A 17067-nucleotide genomic window follows, 5' to 3' on the forward strand; every position below is an offset into this window, starting at 1 on the left:
AGAAAATTCCTTTGTAGGAACTGAATCTATACTAGGAGATGAGACACTGATTTTTTCCAAAGAGCTTCATCTTTCTCCTCATTAAAATGTATATGTTGCGATGGGAACTATCTCAAGAGGGATTGTTCTGCTAGCCTCCAGAAGATGTTACTGTAACAAGATCTTCTAGCTTGGTTGCCTCATAATCTCAGGTTTTCCAGTGCCAAAACCAACTTTGATAATTGATCTTGATAATTAATCTGCTGGAAGTGGCCTCCAACTTAACTATACTATGGACATACTACAAAACAAATGTTATTTCTATACTGACTTTCCAAAGTAGATAGAGATAATGACTAAAAGTGTTTCTTCACGTATATAAAGGTCCCATCTACACTATAAATTTAACCATTCTGAAGGATCCATTTGCAACATGATCTTTCACAACACAGTTAAACCATGGTTCTTTCTTACAGAACAGACAGGACCTAACATAATTTCTATCTCCAGGTCCTGCACCTTTCAGTATTAAGATACATAAGTCCAGATTTTAAAATAAGCACACATGCTCTTGCATGTGTAAAATGTCCAATCAACTCCTCTTATAATTTTCCACAAATGAAAAATGGACACTAAATTAAAACATTGTGGCACTTGACAACTGTCACTGAGAAAGCTACTGCAAATGTTATACACTTTGAAGGAAAGCCTGGTCCCACTGAAGTCAAAGGGAGTTTTTACTTTGATGGAGGCAGGATTTCATCCCCTGTATTCAGTGGGGAGACAATAAAAGCTCTACATCAGCTGTTCACAGGCCCATGCTGAAAATGGAATATAAGGAAATTCTAAGAGGTTTCATTGTCTGAAAGAATAACCTATGCCATGAAAGAGAAGCAGTCCACCCAGTCAGCTCTCATTCATAACATTTAACTCTGCTCACTTTTTATAGTATAATACAGTATGAATCAAACTGAATTCCAGTATAACTGGCAGCAACTCCCAATGCAACATTTATGCCAGGGCTGAACTGACTGCATGTCTTTTATAATAATTTGCCTAAAGATAACAGGCAGACTGGAAGTCAGCAGATAAACCAGTTATTGGTCCACAGATTGTCTGCTTAATGGTAATATTGGATAAAGTCGTCTTATTCAAATATTTTGACTTGTCAGTGGAAATTACTAATAAGCAATGAGAGCAGAGACCATTTTTCTCATAGCTGGTTCTCCACAATTTGTGAATAATGAAGACAGTTCTCTGGCTGTTAGCTTTGCAGGTTCTGTTGACTATTGTTACTGGCAAATACTCATTAAACTGCAAACCAAACATTGATGACAAGCTTCCTGAAATAAATAAAAATGTAAAAAAAGACATTTTTAAAGTAGTTCAGGTTTTTTTTTCCAAAGTAAGGTGACATTTTACTGCACAGTAAAGTGTAAGGCATATTTTTCATTCATTCATATAGAGATGATCAATTTTCTGTGTGATGCCTTCATGTAACAAAATCCATTTTAAAATAAAAAAATGTTTAGGAAGATGTAAGTACCACTACACAGATATTATGGTTGTATTTACCTTTATCCCAGGGAGTCCAGGAAGCCCAGGAAGACCTGGTTCACCCTACACAGGAAAATCACATAACATTACAGAACAATATTCATTTATGAGTGGTATCCAGAAAACAACCAGGTATACACCAGGTATAGTAGGAGATCAGATACTCTATATGTGATTGCTATTCATTTTAGGGATCACAGATACTCAGGCCAACACAATGTACATTAAAGGGCTTGCTAACCTATAAGTATAACTAAAATGTCTAAACTGAATGCCTAAATTTAGTCTTCTAAATCTACATTTAAGGACTTAAACATTTCCTGTGGATTTAGGAGATTAACTAGACACACAGGTTGAAAACTCTGGCCAGTATTTTTATCAAAAGGAAAGGGAATAAATAGTAGACATTTTAGGAGGATCCAAAACCAGCTTCCTTGTAGATTTCAGTCATTCCAGAATTTTAACAAATTTTTCTGACTGAAGCTACTGAAAAAGACAATCCACTTTGGAAATTTTAAATGTGAAACACAATAAAGAAATGGAGGACAGGATATCATTTTCAGCAGATTCTATTAGCAGTTGATACACTGCCTACCATTGTCTAACAGAAACTGGGCCATTACTCCTGTCTAAAGAGTAATTCTCTGAACAGGATGTATTATATTCAGTCTTAATATAGTATTAACCCAAAAGTTCTACTCCATCTTTTTTTTTCTTGCATGAAGAGTCAGATATGCTAGTGAAACAAAGATATTAATACTGTAATCTGTCAATTACTGTCATTGAAGTGGATGTGACTTTTTCTCCTGTTTTAAAATAAGTAAAATTCATTTCTAATATAAATGTTTAATCATTATAATGAATAGATCTTTTATTATTATTTTAATTTGTATTGCCATGGCTTGCACAGTCCACAATCAGGGCTCAGGACCTCACTGTACTAGGGACTTCACACATATAACAAAAAGACAGTCCCTGCCTTGGAGAACTCAAATTCTAAGTAATCTAATCATAGAATATCAGGGTTGGAAGGGACCTCAGGAGGTCATCTAGTCCAACCCCCTGCTCAAAGCAGGACCAAAACCCAGACAGTTTTTTACCCCAGTTCCCTAAATGGCCCCCTCAAGGATTGAACTCACAACCCTGGGTTTAGCAGGTCAATGCTTAAACCACTGAGCTACCCCTCCCCAACTAACTAAAGTGATTAAAATGTACTCTTTAAGGCAAGATTAAAAACACATTCCAATTACTAGTGTTCTATTATGAAGTTCATTGAAGTTGAATGGACAGTATTTCCATTCTTTAACTTTTTTTCAAAATATAAGGTTGATATGATTTATGAGATTAAATGACTCCAAGGACAAACAAAAGCTGAATACAAACTCCAGTCTATCAAACTAAAGCAGTCAAATAAGTTGTTATAGAACATATATAATATACGTGGGCTACATCTATAATGTATATGGCACACCTATCCTTTTTTCATACATTCACACAGAGACGTATTTCATTCAGACATACACAAAAATATCCTCACATATGAATCAATACATGAATAAATGCATAACATGGACCAAAACTTGATGTCTTCGTTCTGTCCTTTTTATTATTTTATGGTGCACAATGGGAGTTTTTCTTGAGTAAAGACTAAGGCTCCAATTCTACATTGAGATCTAGAACTTCAGTGGGTCTCCACACATATCTACTCTAGTGAATACTAATGGAAGCCCAAATTCTTGGCATTTAATCAGAGAAAACTCCCATTGAGTGCTGTAAAAACAGATGTACATTCAGATGGTGTCCTCATAATAGGAAAGAACAAAAGTCTGGGAAATTGACATTTGCAAGTTTATGCCTATATAAACGTTTCTCATTGCTAGTTTTTTTGTGTGTCTTCATTATATTTACACTCAAATAGTGAATCTCATTTAAAGAGTGATATGTAAATATAGATGAATATGTATTTATCCATTAATCTGTACGTGTATATATAAGCATGGTCAAACTCTCATTCCATACTTATTATTTATTCAAGAAAAGCTCACATTGTCTGCAATGGGAGTTTTGCCTGAGTAAGAACTATAGGATTTAGTCTATATTCTCTATTCACTGGGAAGTAAAAATATAAGGCAAAATTACCCTCTGAGCCACAATACAGGTCTTTTATTCACTGCAGTTCAGACCTCTATCGCACATTCTGCACTTGTTCTATATACTGAACTCAGACTGGTGTGAGTTGGAGTTCCATGTAGGATGGATTACAGACTACACAACAGAGATCTGCACTGCAGTGGATAAAATACCTTTACTGTGGATCAGAAAGAAGAATTTTTCTCACAGGGTAAAATTTTTAAAGACCAGAAGCAGAAGTCCACGTGTGCATTTGTGCAAGAAACTGGTTAATTGTTCATGCAAACAGATATTTTATGAGCAATAACCTGTTTGTTTTGCACATTCAGTTGACAGATATGTTCATGTAAACACAAGCAACTATGAACCTCAGCATCTACTCATTAAAACTTTGGCCCATCTTATTTCAGTGAGATACTGTTTTTATGTAGAGTATTATCTTCACATCAATTTATTAGTATTACATTTAGAGTGATCTTGCAGAGAACATATTTTTGCCTCCAGATTGTAAGGTATGAAAAATATATATACATATATATATAGATGTGTGTGTGTGTGGGTGGGTGGGTGTGTATAAACACACACACACACACACATATATAATGAAAGGAAACATATGGGGTAGGTGGCACAATGCATAAATCCACAAGCCCTTTGCCTCTAAAGTATTGAGTTCAAATATGATTTACAGTAGATCACAAGTAAAATACATTCTGTGGTTTCAAAGTAGCCACTAGACCACATCACAAAAGAATCACTCACTTTAGTCTGACTGGCAATATATGCTCAAGTGTGGCCTGATGCTGAAACTGGAGGGTGTACTGTAGGTCAAGGCTGAGGTGCATTGGAAGGGCAGTGTAAGAAAATGTGCACAGTCCCTTCTGGTACAGCAAGGTGCTGAAGACCTCAGTGCCTTTAAGGATCATGCTCCAATTCATTCGTAAGTTTAAAAAAAGAGAACTATAAAATGCAGAGAGCGAATGAGTATTCAAAATATCCTGGGCAATGTAAATGTTTGAGACAAAAGCCTGGCACTTTCTTTCTATTACATCATATGCAACCACACAAACACAAACTCATCATCTTATAAAACCCCAAAAGAATATGGAGTTCATGGCTACTGGTTATTTATCTATATTACATCTATTATATCAAACCTGATTGTATTGGGCAGTGAGATCAATAGCTTGCTAATAAATCACTGCTAGTTGTTCCCTGCCTGGCAGACAGCAAATGAGAGTACGAAACTAACCATTTAAAGTACATTCTGTAGTTTATTATCCAAGTAGAACATACAGTACATGATGCACAATGATTCCAGAGGTTAGCTAGTTAAAACTGCTTTCACTGGCTTTCCTACTTGAAACTGAGCTTTACTAACAAATTTAATTTGCATATCATAATAGTCATATGCAGTCTGTTACAAATCATTGCGATTAAAATCTGCCAAGTAGAGAAACTCAGCTGCAATTTTTTCTTTTACTGATTTAAAAAAAACGGTTTCTCAGAGTTCCATATGGCCATAAAAAGGAATTGAGTTTTAGAATATAGCTGGCCTGATATTCCCTATATACAGTATATGATTTTACTTCTCCCCTGACCTAAGTACTGGAAAATCTCCAAAGTGTACCTTACGGAATAAATTTCCAGTTCTCCTGTTGGGATAGGGGAAAGGTTTCTGACTTTACAAGAGGTGGGGGATGGTGAAGGGTTGTTCCCAGGAAACCCTGTAGACTCCAGAGGGAAGCAAAACTGCTACCCCACACATCCCAGGATTGTAGTTTTAAAATCCAACCTCTCCTTGGTGTTGCGCCAGCACCTTCAGGCTCCTTGAGGAGACACACAGTCATTAGCTTGCCCATCTGTGCCTGCATCCTATTCTATCCTCTGAAAAAGGGTCAAAGACACGGAGGAGGCAGGTAATGCTGCTTGGTGCACCATTGACTTCCTATTGACAATTTCCTAGGCCAAGAGGGCAGCATGCCATATTGAGCAGCTGCTCCCCTGCTACATCTCCTCCCAACCAAGGAAGCTCTGGCTGCACAGTGTCCAGTGGAAAGGCTTCTCTGGAAGGGTGAGTGTGTGTGGGGGGGGTAGCACATAGTGGAGCTACTTGCTCCTAACTTTTCAATGCTTGTGTTCGCTTCCACCAGTTTAGCTCCTCACTAGCAGCACAAGTGAGAGAGAACATCCAGCTCTAGAGTCAATATTTATTTCATCTTAACGAGGTGTAATAACATACTATAATCTGCAGGTCAATATTTAGTCAAACATGCAAGGGTGAGTTGTCAACATTCAAACACCAGAGCCATTCTTTGTTAGTTTCAGGCAGCTGAGATAGTGCAAACTTTCAATGTGGAAAAAAGTGCCCTGTAGTTCTAAGACTGGGGGGTTATTCTAATTTTCACTTTTCACTCTAGCCAGTGTCATTCTTATTATAGCTTTTTTCAAAACTCAAAATGAGCATAAACAAAATGTGTACAGACCTTGAGCAATCAGTTAAATTGCACTATCTTGCAATCATTGCTATTGCCAAACAAGCAATTTATGTGCAAGAGGGAAGCTCCAGTACTAATATTTTGTCTAAACAAAATTTGATGGCAAGTCTAATTGTGAGGAAAAAAGGGACTGAATGCTATCATGTATTACCTTTTGTCCTGGCCGACCAGATTCTCCAGGTTCTCCCTAATTGAAACATTAAATAAACAAACAAATAAACAACCACAAGATCAGAGAAAGTGAAAAAAAGCAGGGTTAGAAAAGAGGAGAAAAGAGTAATAAAATGATTTGTGCCATAAAGTGACAGGGATTCTGCAAAAAATGACCACTATAAACATGACATTACCTTAATTCCTGCAGCAGAAGATCCAGGATCACCCTGATATAAAATTCACAAGGAAACAATGATTACACTTATTATGTACATATATTTTCAGGAAACTGATAAAACAAACACAGGCATGATTATCCTGGAACCTTCTCAAAGTACCTCTCAATTACTGTAGCAAGCTTAAATATGTCTTGTGACACTGCATACCAATTTGACCATTGACAATATGTCAGTATTATTCAAAGAGAAACAATTCTGCATTCAAAGACACATTCGAAATTATTTGCCATATCAAAGGGCATCACTGATCCCTTTGGTCCATAGCTACAGATGGCAAGTGTCAGGCCTTAATTGACAAAGCTTTTGTGTTAATGACATTCAACCTCAAAGAACCCAGTGACCCATTAGTTTATCTTAATCAAACCTTGTCAGAGTATCCATCTCTTTTCCATAGATGGTCACTGTTTTTATCTTGGTGCTTTAATGCAGGTAAATGTTGTAGTAACAGAATGTCTGAGGAGCTGTAATTTAGCTGTAAAAATGATGAAGCAACTAACTTGCAAAGAGGTTCTCCTGTGTTTTGCTCAGCTTTCAGCTGAGTTGACTGGGTTTGATAGGAGGTGACTTGCCCAAGGTCACAGAATCAGTCAGTGGCTAAGGCAGAGTGCTTCTGGTTCTAAGTTCTTTGCTCTATGTTTATAGCCTTCGTAGACTTCTGAAAATTCTTGTATTTTCATTTCACTTCACCTTGTCTTGAATGGAATGCCAAAGGAAAGTGGAGGAAGCTAAATTATTAAATGCTATTTCTCAATTGAAAAGTTTTGCTAGTCAACTTATTCATGTAAATAGGTCAAACCTGTACAAAGTATAGAAGTTGTCTATAGCACCTGTATTTGGACAGTTTCCTTATTATTATTATGAATTATGATTGATTATGAAAATTAAGATCATTGTGCAATAAGTTTACTTTGTGTCTCAAAGCAGCATGCTACTGATGCACATACTGAGTAAAATAGCTAATACATGTAACATACTTTGAAGATATTAAACACAGTATAAATGCTAAGGATTATTATTATAGTCTTGCACTATATAAAACAATAAAATTTAAACTACTAGTATAAAAACACTAGTTTTTGATTAGCTGTCCTGTGGTTCAGTAAAGCTGAATGAAGAGCTGTGGTGATTTATATTTTAAAAGCCTGGTTTCCTTTTCATAGTTATTGTAGCTCTCTCTTCAGAGGGCAAAGAGAAAACAAAAGGCCATTTTCTGAAAGGCTGATTCATGTCTGGAAACCTGAGCTGTCTCATTTTGATAGACATGTATGAGTGATATTGCTGTTGTCCCTCACAGCACGTACAACTGTGAAATCTCAAGGTCTTTTTAATAGCTATAAAGTGGCAAAGCAACTGCTGAGAGACAGTCACAAGTTAAACATTTTAAGGGATAACATTGGAAATAGCACAGATAAGACACAAAGTGTTTATAATCCACTTTCATTCAAGAATGAAAACTAATACAGGATAAAAGTAAAAACTATATAGTTAGAGCATGTTCTCAGTCCCTCACTGAGTCAACTGGATTGGAAATGAAAGAATTTCAGCAGGAGAAAACACAAATGGAAAAGTACTTCAAGGGATTTTGGCTGCTTGACAGGCCAATGGCTAGAGCAGGAGAATAGAAGCAAGGACTAATGAGTGGGTTCCATTCCCAAGTCTGCCACTGACTCTGTATGTGACCTAAGAACTCACTGATGCCAACATTGTCAAACTTGGATGTCTAAATATACGCACCTAAGTCCATGTTTATGTATTAAGATCAATGGGAGCTGCGGATGTGCGTCATCTGTGAAAATGACACTACTTTCATTTAGGTGCATAAATATGGGCGTGTGTTCCTAACTGTAGGCACCGTTATTTGAAATTGTTATCTCTTCACCTCTCTGTCTCAGTATCCCCGTATATAAAATGTGATAAATAATACTTACCCATGTCACAGGAATATTGTGAGTCTTAATGTTTGAGATCTTTGGATGAAGATACACCTCTACCCCGATATAACGCTGTCCTCGGGAGCCAAAAAATCTTATCGCGTTATAGGTGAAACCGTGTTATATCGAACTTGCTTTGATCCGCCGGAGCACGCAGCCCCCCACCCCCCCCCCCCCCGAGCACTGCTTTACCGCATTATATCTGAATTCGAGTTATATCAGGTCGCATTATATTGGGGTAAAGGTGTACTATATAACTGCTCATTATTGTTATTTTTTTATTTACTGCAATGGTTTATGTATTGTTCATTCAGACATAATTTATGGAGGTTTACTGTATGGAGGCATGGACAAAGGGAGAGGACTGGGTAAACTGGCTCTAAACTTATTTCATCTCTGAACCTTATTTTTGGTTCAGATTAATCTTGATAAATCATTTCAGCACATCCAAAACTTCCGTGGTTCCCTCTTTCCTCAGGCTCAAAGATCCCTCCCCATACTAGCTTGAAAAATGAGTCTCAGTAAGTCTGTAAGCCTTGCTGCAGCTCTTCAGCTCAAGTACTGCTTCAATACTTTGCCCAAGTGATGTCCTAGTATGCATCACATATTTCAGAAGCCCAAGAGTCATCCAAATATCCCATGTTTTGAGCCTTCTGAGGCACATGGTGCATCCAGGATTAGAAAGAGCATGGATAACTTTGACCAACACCCAATGTTAATGGTGCAGCAGCAAGGACAGTAGAGAGATTTGCTGGAACACAGTGCCAACCGCTTCTATCAGGGCAGGGGGAAAAGGAGAGGATTTCCCATACCCCCACAAATGGCTAGGGAGTGTGTGAAAGGCTTCTCATGGCACTACCCAAAGATCCTGCAACTATGTTGGAAGAGAAAGCCACAGAGCTCCCGCCTGTCTCCTGAAGACGATCCTGCCATTGATGGGGAGAAGTGACCGATGGATCAAGAAAAGGAAGGAAAACAAGAGCTATTTGGTGAGTATGCTACTGTTGGCTGTTCCTGTTAGGGGGCAGCAGTCATCATGATTTTTTTCCTCTGCAACCAACACGATTAACAACCACTGGGCCAAATTCATCTCTGATATAAGTATGACGACTGTCATGGATAGTGCAGGTCACTGTAGCACTGGCCACAGGAGCACTGCTCCTAACTACATTGGTGTAAATGTAGAGTAATTACTCTGACTTCAAGGCTTACTCACTCCTAAACCTCCACACCATAAATATATTCTCCTAAGCTTCTTACCAAACAGACCTCCATTGCAGAGTCACTCTGCAGGACATAATCAGAGAAGTTCTGTGGCCTTCTCCTATACATTCACAGATCCATGGGAAGACCACCTCCCTTTTAATTCTGAGTGGCAGATCTTTTTGTTGGAAAAGTGAGAAGGAAACCGATTAAAGGTAACTATGCCAAACCAGGAGATCTATCATGTAGCGACTAGCCTGATGCCGAGAAAGTAATGAGACCTGTACAAACACTATTTATCCATTCCTATTTCACCCCAGGACTCCAGACAATTACATGGAACTTGGAAGTGGTGGGAGCATTATATGTTTCAGAGGTTCAGTGAATTCAGTTAAAGTTTTTCAGATGAACATCCAAAAGGCCATCTGCTGACCTATCTTTTCTAAAAGTTATTCCCAACTAGAATACCAAACCATTTGAGGTCCACAAAGAAACACACACAGTGTCTGGCTTTGGAAGGATAAATTCCCAACGGAAAGAGGAAGAGATTTTTTTAGAACACGTGTTTTCACTAGGATGCATGCCAAGTACTTCAGTAGCAGACACAATTGAAGAAAAATTACTGAAGCTTCATAGGGCTCCCAGGAGAGATTCTGAACTTCTATTTTATCTGCTGCTGGACCTTAATATTTCATGAACATATACATGACCTATTTATCTGATCTACTGTTCCAATGATTTGTCTAAGCATGATATTCTCAGGACATAAAAAATGTCTCTAGACACGCAACTAGGTCTCTCAGGAAAATAGTTATGAAATCAAACTGCATATATTTTTGAGTAAAGAATAATAATCTAAATATCCAAAGACAGATAGTAATGATTTCTGGCCACTAGAGACCAGACATGCCAACCGTGTTAAAAAAATGCAGAAACTGGGCTTGTTTTTGGCTTAATTGGCTTGTGAGATGCTTGTTGGCTAGTTTTTAGTTTGTAGTTTCTTTTTTTTTTTTTTTTGATCTGCTCCCATAAAGCAGGGGCAAGGGGCAAGCAGAGGCAAGGGGAGGAGAGAGTCAGGGGTGCACAGCGGGCCCACCACAGTCCCAGACTGCACGCCGGGGGGATATAATCACATAAAGTGTTGGGGTTTCTAGGGACTGGCTTGTTTTGAAATGGATTAGCTTGATTTTTGGCTTATTGGGGAGGTCAGGGTGCTTATTTACCGCATGAAAGTTGGCAACCGTGCTAGAGATGTGGACTGGATTTGAATCCATTACCTGCAGGTATGATTCTCTATTTTTCCCATTCCTCTTAAACCATAAAATCTGTCAATGGTAACAATCTCAACTTCCCCTTTCTTAGTCAGAGTGCACATGATATATAAAATCACCTATTCTTTGGAGACTTCTAAAATATGGTACCTGAGGAGACGGAGCTGACATAAAGGCATGGAAGCCAGATCTTTAGTTGGTGTGAAATAACAAAGATCTGAAACGTAATTTTTAACTTCCACTCTGAATTTCCAAACTTTTGGGGGTTTTGGTCAGCCACTTGGATTATGTTTCCAACACTGCATGCCACATTGCCTTGGCCCTTCCTTTGGAAAAGAATGTAAAAGGGGATCAGTTTCCCCTTACAGAATTTTCTTTTCCTATCCAGTCAGGGGGCAGCATTCCTCACCCTGAAAAAGGAAAGGGTTGGTCCTCTCAGAACCCCCAGATCTCCTGAGATCCTTACTAATCTCAGGGATCTATTGGAGACACTGGGTCTCTGTATGGGGGTGCTGTGCCTTGGCAGATCTCCCTTAGCTTCAGCTCTCTAGCAGTGTGATTAAGTGGATCTACCTGGAATGTAAAGAGGCATGTTGTGGGAGGGAGGTGGGGACTGAAGTAGCATCCATAGGGAGACCTAGCTGCTGCTCCATGTCCTGGTTGTAGAATTCTTCCCTCTTAGTCTCAGAGGACCTCCTCAGTGCACATCCTGAGTACTCAGGCGGTACGCTGCAGCTAGTATTTTGGACCCAGATTTTTAAAGGTATTTAGATGTTGCTGCCTAATTATTATTGACTGTTGATACGATTTTGGTTCCTAAGTGTCTTAATGCCTTTTGAAAATAAGATTTATGTTCTTACACCAATTAGGCATTGCATTGCTGAACGCAGCAACGCCTTTGGCCTTAATACTCAAAACTTGCATCATTTACCAAATAGACATAACAAGAATATCTGATAGCTTGTGACCCAAGCTTCTGTGTGATGCATATTTAGAGGTTTATAAAAGATGCACTGTCAGGCCTCATGTTTTAACTACTGTAGCATAAGCAGGCCCTCTGTAATTAATTAGAACTGATGAATTTCTGCTGTTTGTGAGAATGAGTCAGACCATTAAACCTTTTAAAAAGTCTCTTTGTATATTTTCCTTTTGGTACCATCCCCCTTTCATTTTCTGGTTAGATTTTATGGCCTTAAATCTCTACTCATTAACAGATGTACCTTTTCACCCATGTCACCTTTGGATCCGTTTTCTCCAGCATCACCCTAAAATTAAAAAAATATATATTTCCAGTACTGAGTTTTGCAATTTTTAAAATAATTCTCATGCATTCACAAAGTATCCAGAAATAATTTGCAATTTGCAAACACTATTACAGTTTTAATTCACTAGCCAGAGTCTATAAGAAATGACCAAATTAATAAATAATTTATACCTTACCACATTGTGTCTCAAATAAATGTAATAAAACATTTACAACATGAACTCAGAGCCTTGATTCAACTTAAATCCACAGGAGGAGAAAAACATGATTTGATATATTTCATTTGGATTTGCAGTCTGAAATATAACTTACACAACTCTTACATTTGATCACTGATAGGAAAGATATTTCAAAGTTATAAACCTCTTCACAGTTCCTTGAGAAAATACAACTTGTCATGTCATTTCATCTTTTTGTCAATTTAGACTACAGACATCCCCAGTTCATTCTGGTTCAGTGACAAAGGAATGATTTTATGATGATTCAGCATTAGGAATAGCCAGTAAATATTTTTCACCACAAAGACATTAATAGACACATCTGATCAAACAGAGTTGGTAATTACTGGCTTCCAATACATTTTTATTGTGATTCTGAAGCGATTCAGGATATGCTCTTTGAATTTCAAGTATTTCCCCACGAATCAGTGTGAAGCTAGCAAAACTCAACTAAAACATAGAATAAGCTACCAAAACCATTCATGTCTCCATGTAAATGCTAAACATTATTCAAAGAGGTAATGTTGAAGTAACACTCTTGTCATTGCCTGGGAGAAAACATCCCTATTTAAAAATTGTTGATAGCTTTTTAAAGGAAATATTTTAAAAGCTTCACCTGCACAGAAAGGGCGGAATCCTAATTTACACTAACTCACCCACTTCCTGGCCAGAAAAGCGTAAAAAGGCCTTAATGTAAATGAGAATCAGGTCCAAAGACTTTTGCAGGTTTCTGAGTTCTTGAAAGGAACAAGAGAGGTTTTTTTTAAAAAAATATTTTTTCATCAACTAAAATTTGTTGATAAATATGATCTACAAATGGACCAAAGAGTGTACCAGTGAACCCATGTCAAACACAAGGAATTCTTATACAAGTAATGGGTGGCTGTCATTTATAAAATATTTGTTAAGGAATTCTCATTGCTTTGGAAACCATTTTGGAAATTTTCCTGACTAGGATCATTAAAAAAGTTGCAAAAAAAAATAAAACTTTTAAAAAAGATATGGCCCAATCCTGGCCTCCCACCCTACCTGCTTATGTAGCTAGTTGGGGATGATTCTCTATGCCATTTCCCTCCTGGCCCCAGTATAAGGTGCATTTCAGGATTGTCCTGAGTGCTGGATGGCATGTAGCCAGATAAATTTACTCCTTGACTAGCCCCATTGTTTTCAATCTATTGCGCTGCTTCAGGAGCAGTAAAAGGAGGCTTGGTTCTATAAGCCTTACTGACGGTGAGTAGCACTTTCTCATATGATTAGTTCTGTTAGAATTCTGCTCTGATAGGACAGAATCAGACCCATAGTTATAGTATGGTGGGGATGATTCTGATCTGTGATATCATACTGGTGTAACTCCATTGATTTCTACGGAGTTGTTCCTCATTGATACCAATGCAAGTGAGAACAAGTAGAGCATTTGTGTTCCTGCCCTTTTTCATGCAGACTAAAGTCTGAGATGGATGGGCCAGATTCTCTCACCCTTCTTCAAGTAGAGCTGGGCTGCAACAGAGAACTCAACATGAATAAAATGAGATATCACTGTGCTATCGGACAGCCTTTCTAAGAAACTACTGCCCACAGACACCCACAACACCAACACCAAGTAATGAAAACCGGTTTGCTTTTCTGTTTATTCATAGCAGGAACATTTTTTTAAAAAATTCTATAGTATCAGAGCCCACCTGTGCAGCCCTAACACATATTAGTGAGCACATACAGTACTCACATGAGTAGTTTCACTAAGTCAATGAATTGCTTGCATGAGTAAGTGCTACTTAGCCCGAATAAAGGGTTCCCCAACAGGGTCCACAGTTTTGTCAATTAAGCGACTGAATTCTAGTTAATAATTTTTAACACAGCAGGTTGTTTTTTTTAACAGATCAGTCCTCACTGCTGCCTGTGCATTCCCAATTCTTCAAAACAAGATAAACATAGGGAAAGTGAAATATACCTCACCTTTTCTCCTCGTTCTCCAGGGTCACCCTGATCAAAAGAGTAGGAACAAAGAAATCCTGATGTTATTAAGATGGTGTCATTAGATAACTCAACAGAAGAGACATTAGATAATATATTTAATGCAAGACACTGTGGAGCAGCTGTTTTTCATTTAATATTACAGATTATTCAATAGAAGAAGCCATGTCAGAAAGGATTCAATACTAAAATCTGATGGGCTGCACCAATACTTCACACACAGTGCAAAAGGCTGGTCAGTTGTATGGAAGGCTCATCCTGGTTTTTCACTCTGGGATTAAGGGAGGCAAGGAACAACTTCATGGCTCTGTGAAGTTACCCATCAGGACCAAAAGGAACCAGGGGGAGATGTGCCAAGCCCACCTTATTCTGGATGGACTGAGGGAGAGAAGAAAATGAAAAAGAGGTCCTGAGGTTTGGAGAGGAGTTTGGAGGACACCTAATAAGAAATGGAAATCCCTTAAATATCTTGTCTAGATTCATAATCTGGTAGAGAGCAAAAAATTCTCCCAGAATTCTGTTAAAAAAGACAGTTTTAGCCATTCCTTTTTAATTACATTTTGTTTGAGAAGCCAGTACAATAGCAAATCCCCTTCCATACACTGAATCTGGCCCTGGCAACTCATCTCTGTATTTTTGACCATTCTAGCTTATCCACGCCCTTTTTGATGGTGGATGGTTGCTTGGCAACTCAAAGAATACTGCTGTGAATATGAATTAAGCAATAACTGCAATCACTTTGCATTCACTGGGTATAAAACAAGAAAAGGGTATGCCCCTAAATGGCTTGTTTTCTTTCCTGATGGACAAGGGGCAAGTCAGTACATTTTAAAGACTGTCCTGGCTAGCTGTCAATAGCAATGTAAAATCAGCTGAGAGGCATATGTGCCCTCACAGACACACAGACACAGCTGATGGGATTAGAAATTGGTATTATCTTTTCTGCGAGGCCCAACAATCAAAGCATTTTGGATGTGTCTGACTTTTATTCAAACAAAATTATCAAGTTTTCTGTGTTCAATTTCATCTGTTCGGAATCAAGTAAAGAATAATAATTATCAAAAAAAAAAAAATAAATGCAAGGAAACATTTTCTTTTTGCCATAACTATGGACTGAAACTAGGGTGACCGGATGTCCCGATTTTATAGGGAGAGTCCTGATATTTGGGACTTTAACTTATATAGGTGCCTATTACCCCCACCCCCTGTCCCGATTTTTCACACTTGGTGTCTGGTCACTCTAACTCAAACCTTCTCCCACTGAAGTTTGCTGTTAACTTCCAAAGAAGCAGGATCAGACCTCAAGATTTAACCCTGACATTCATCAAAGAATTGACCGCAGTAGTTCTTGAAAAGGGGTCTGAAACGCATTATGAGGAGCATAAACAACACCATGTAAACAAGTTTCCAAATTCCCAAACGCTTGCATCATATTTGCCTTGCAGTGTAAGTATACTCATCACTAATGTTGACTTGAATTATGCATGTGCAGCAGAACATGCCCCTCTATGATGAAATGTTTAAAGTCTCTTACACCAGTTAGCGCTGTAGAGAGGCAGAGACTATTACAAATTAGTCATGACACACATATCAAAAAGCATGACACTATCATCCATACACACGCCTGTACAGTGCTTTATTTTTCAACTGGTTTTCTGCACTAACCTTAAGCCCTGGTGCTCCGCGTTCTCCCACTGCACCAGGCAAACCTGGTTCACCCTAGAATGACAATAAATAAAGAAGCGGTGTAAAGAAAAAGAAGATAAAGATTATCAGCAATATTCCACCTAATGTCTCCTTTTCAGTTTTTAGTAGTGATGGAGAAACCTCAAAAAGGGTTCATTTTGGATAAAACCCCAAAAGTTGGGATGCTTATATACAGCTTATCAAACCTCTTGGGGCTGATGATGATATCATTTACTCCTGTATAAATCAGGAATAACTCCACCAAAGTCAGTGGAGTTACAATGGTGTCAAATTATCCTGAAAGGAGAATCAGGGCCCTTGAGTCAGCAAAATTGGCCATTATCCTCATACATCTTTCTAAGAAGATTGTTAACATGTCCTCCTTTTCTCTGCCCAGGAAATAGCACAATAACGGCCTTTTTAAAAAAAAGCTATTTTGGTACTTCTGGAAGACAGATGGGCAGAGGCACGTGAAAACCCATGACAACAAATCTAAGCTTTCAAAAAGGTCTAATTCTAGAAATCTGAGAGGTTTTGGGAAGTAGGGTGTTCTTTTTATTTTTGAATATGGACTTGTTTGCCCAACTCTCATGCCCTGGAACTGAGGATGGAGAAGCAGGAGATGCCCATTCAAAGATGCCCAGGTTGGGATAACTGTAATTAGCTAATGCTCAATAGTGTTTGTTTATTGTGTAGCAGTGTAAGGTTATGAAACCCAACCACTTAAAAGCAAGGAAATGTCTGAAGTGATAGGTAAGAATGTTGTCATCTACAAACTTTAATTGTTTTTTTAAACAATTTTTTCCCCACTTTATGAATTTCCCATGTTTTCCCCCCTCTGGTAGGTAAATAAAGACACTATTTAAATTTAATTTTTTTTATAAAATAAACGTGATGGAGAGGTCTACCAATTATTAAGGAAGTTAGTGGTGCTGGTCAAGCTAATAATGGCTCCTACAGAACCCTG

General features: G+C 38.1%; 1 protein-coding gene across 5 annotated transcripts in view; it reads right to left on the reverse strand.

Annotated features, from left to right (window-relative positions):
- The window catches only part of COL25A1 (collagen type XXV alpha 1 chain), a 414275-nt gene that overhangs the window by 64545 nt on the left and 332663 nt on the right, over positions 1-17067 (reverse strand). For all 5 annotated transcript variants that reach the window (XM_034772163.1, XM_034772162.1, XM_034772161.1 and 2 more), the window contains exons 12-17: positions 16080-16133; positions 14397-14423; positions 12182-12226; positions 6512-6544; positions 6316-6351; positions 1555-1599 (exon numbers count right to left, since the gene is read on the reverse strand). In XM_034772163.1, the coding sequence (XP_034628054.1) occupies positions 1555-1599; positions 6316-6351; positions 6512-6544; positions 12182-12226; positions 14397-14423; positions 16080-16133 (240 nt within the window). The remainder of the gene's footprint in view (positions 1-1554; positions 1600-6315; positions 6352-6511; positions 6545-12181; positions 12227-14396; positions 14424-16079; positions 16134-17067) is intronic.

Source organism: Trachemys scripta, chromosome 5 (genome assembly GCF_013100865.1).
Source record: "Trachemys scripta elegans isolate TJP31775 chromosome 5, CAS_Tse_1.0, whole genome shotgun sequence".
NCBI classification, from domain to species: domain Eukaryota; kingdom Metazoa; phylum Chordata; order Testudines; family Emydidae; genus Trachemys; species Trachemys scripta.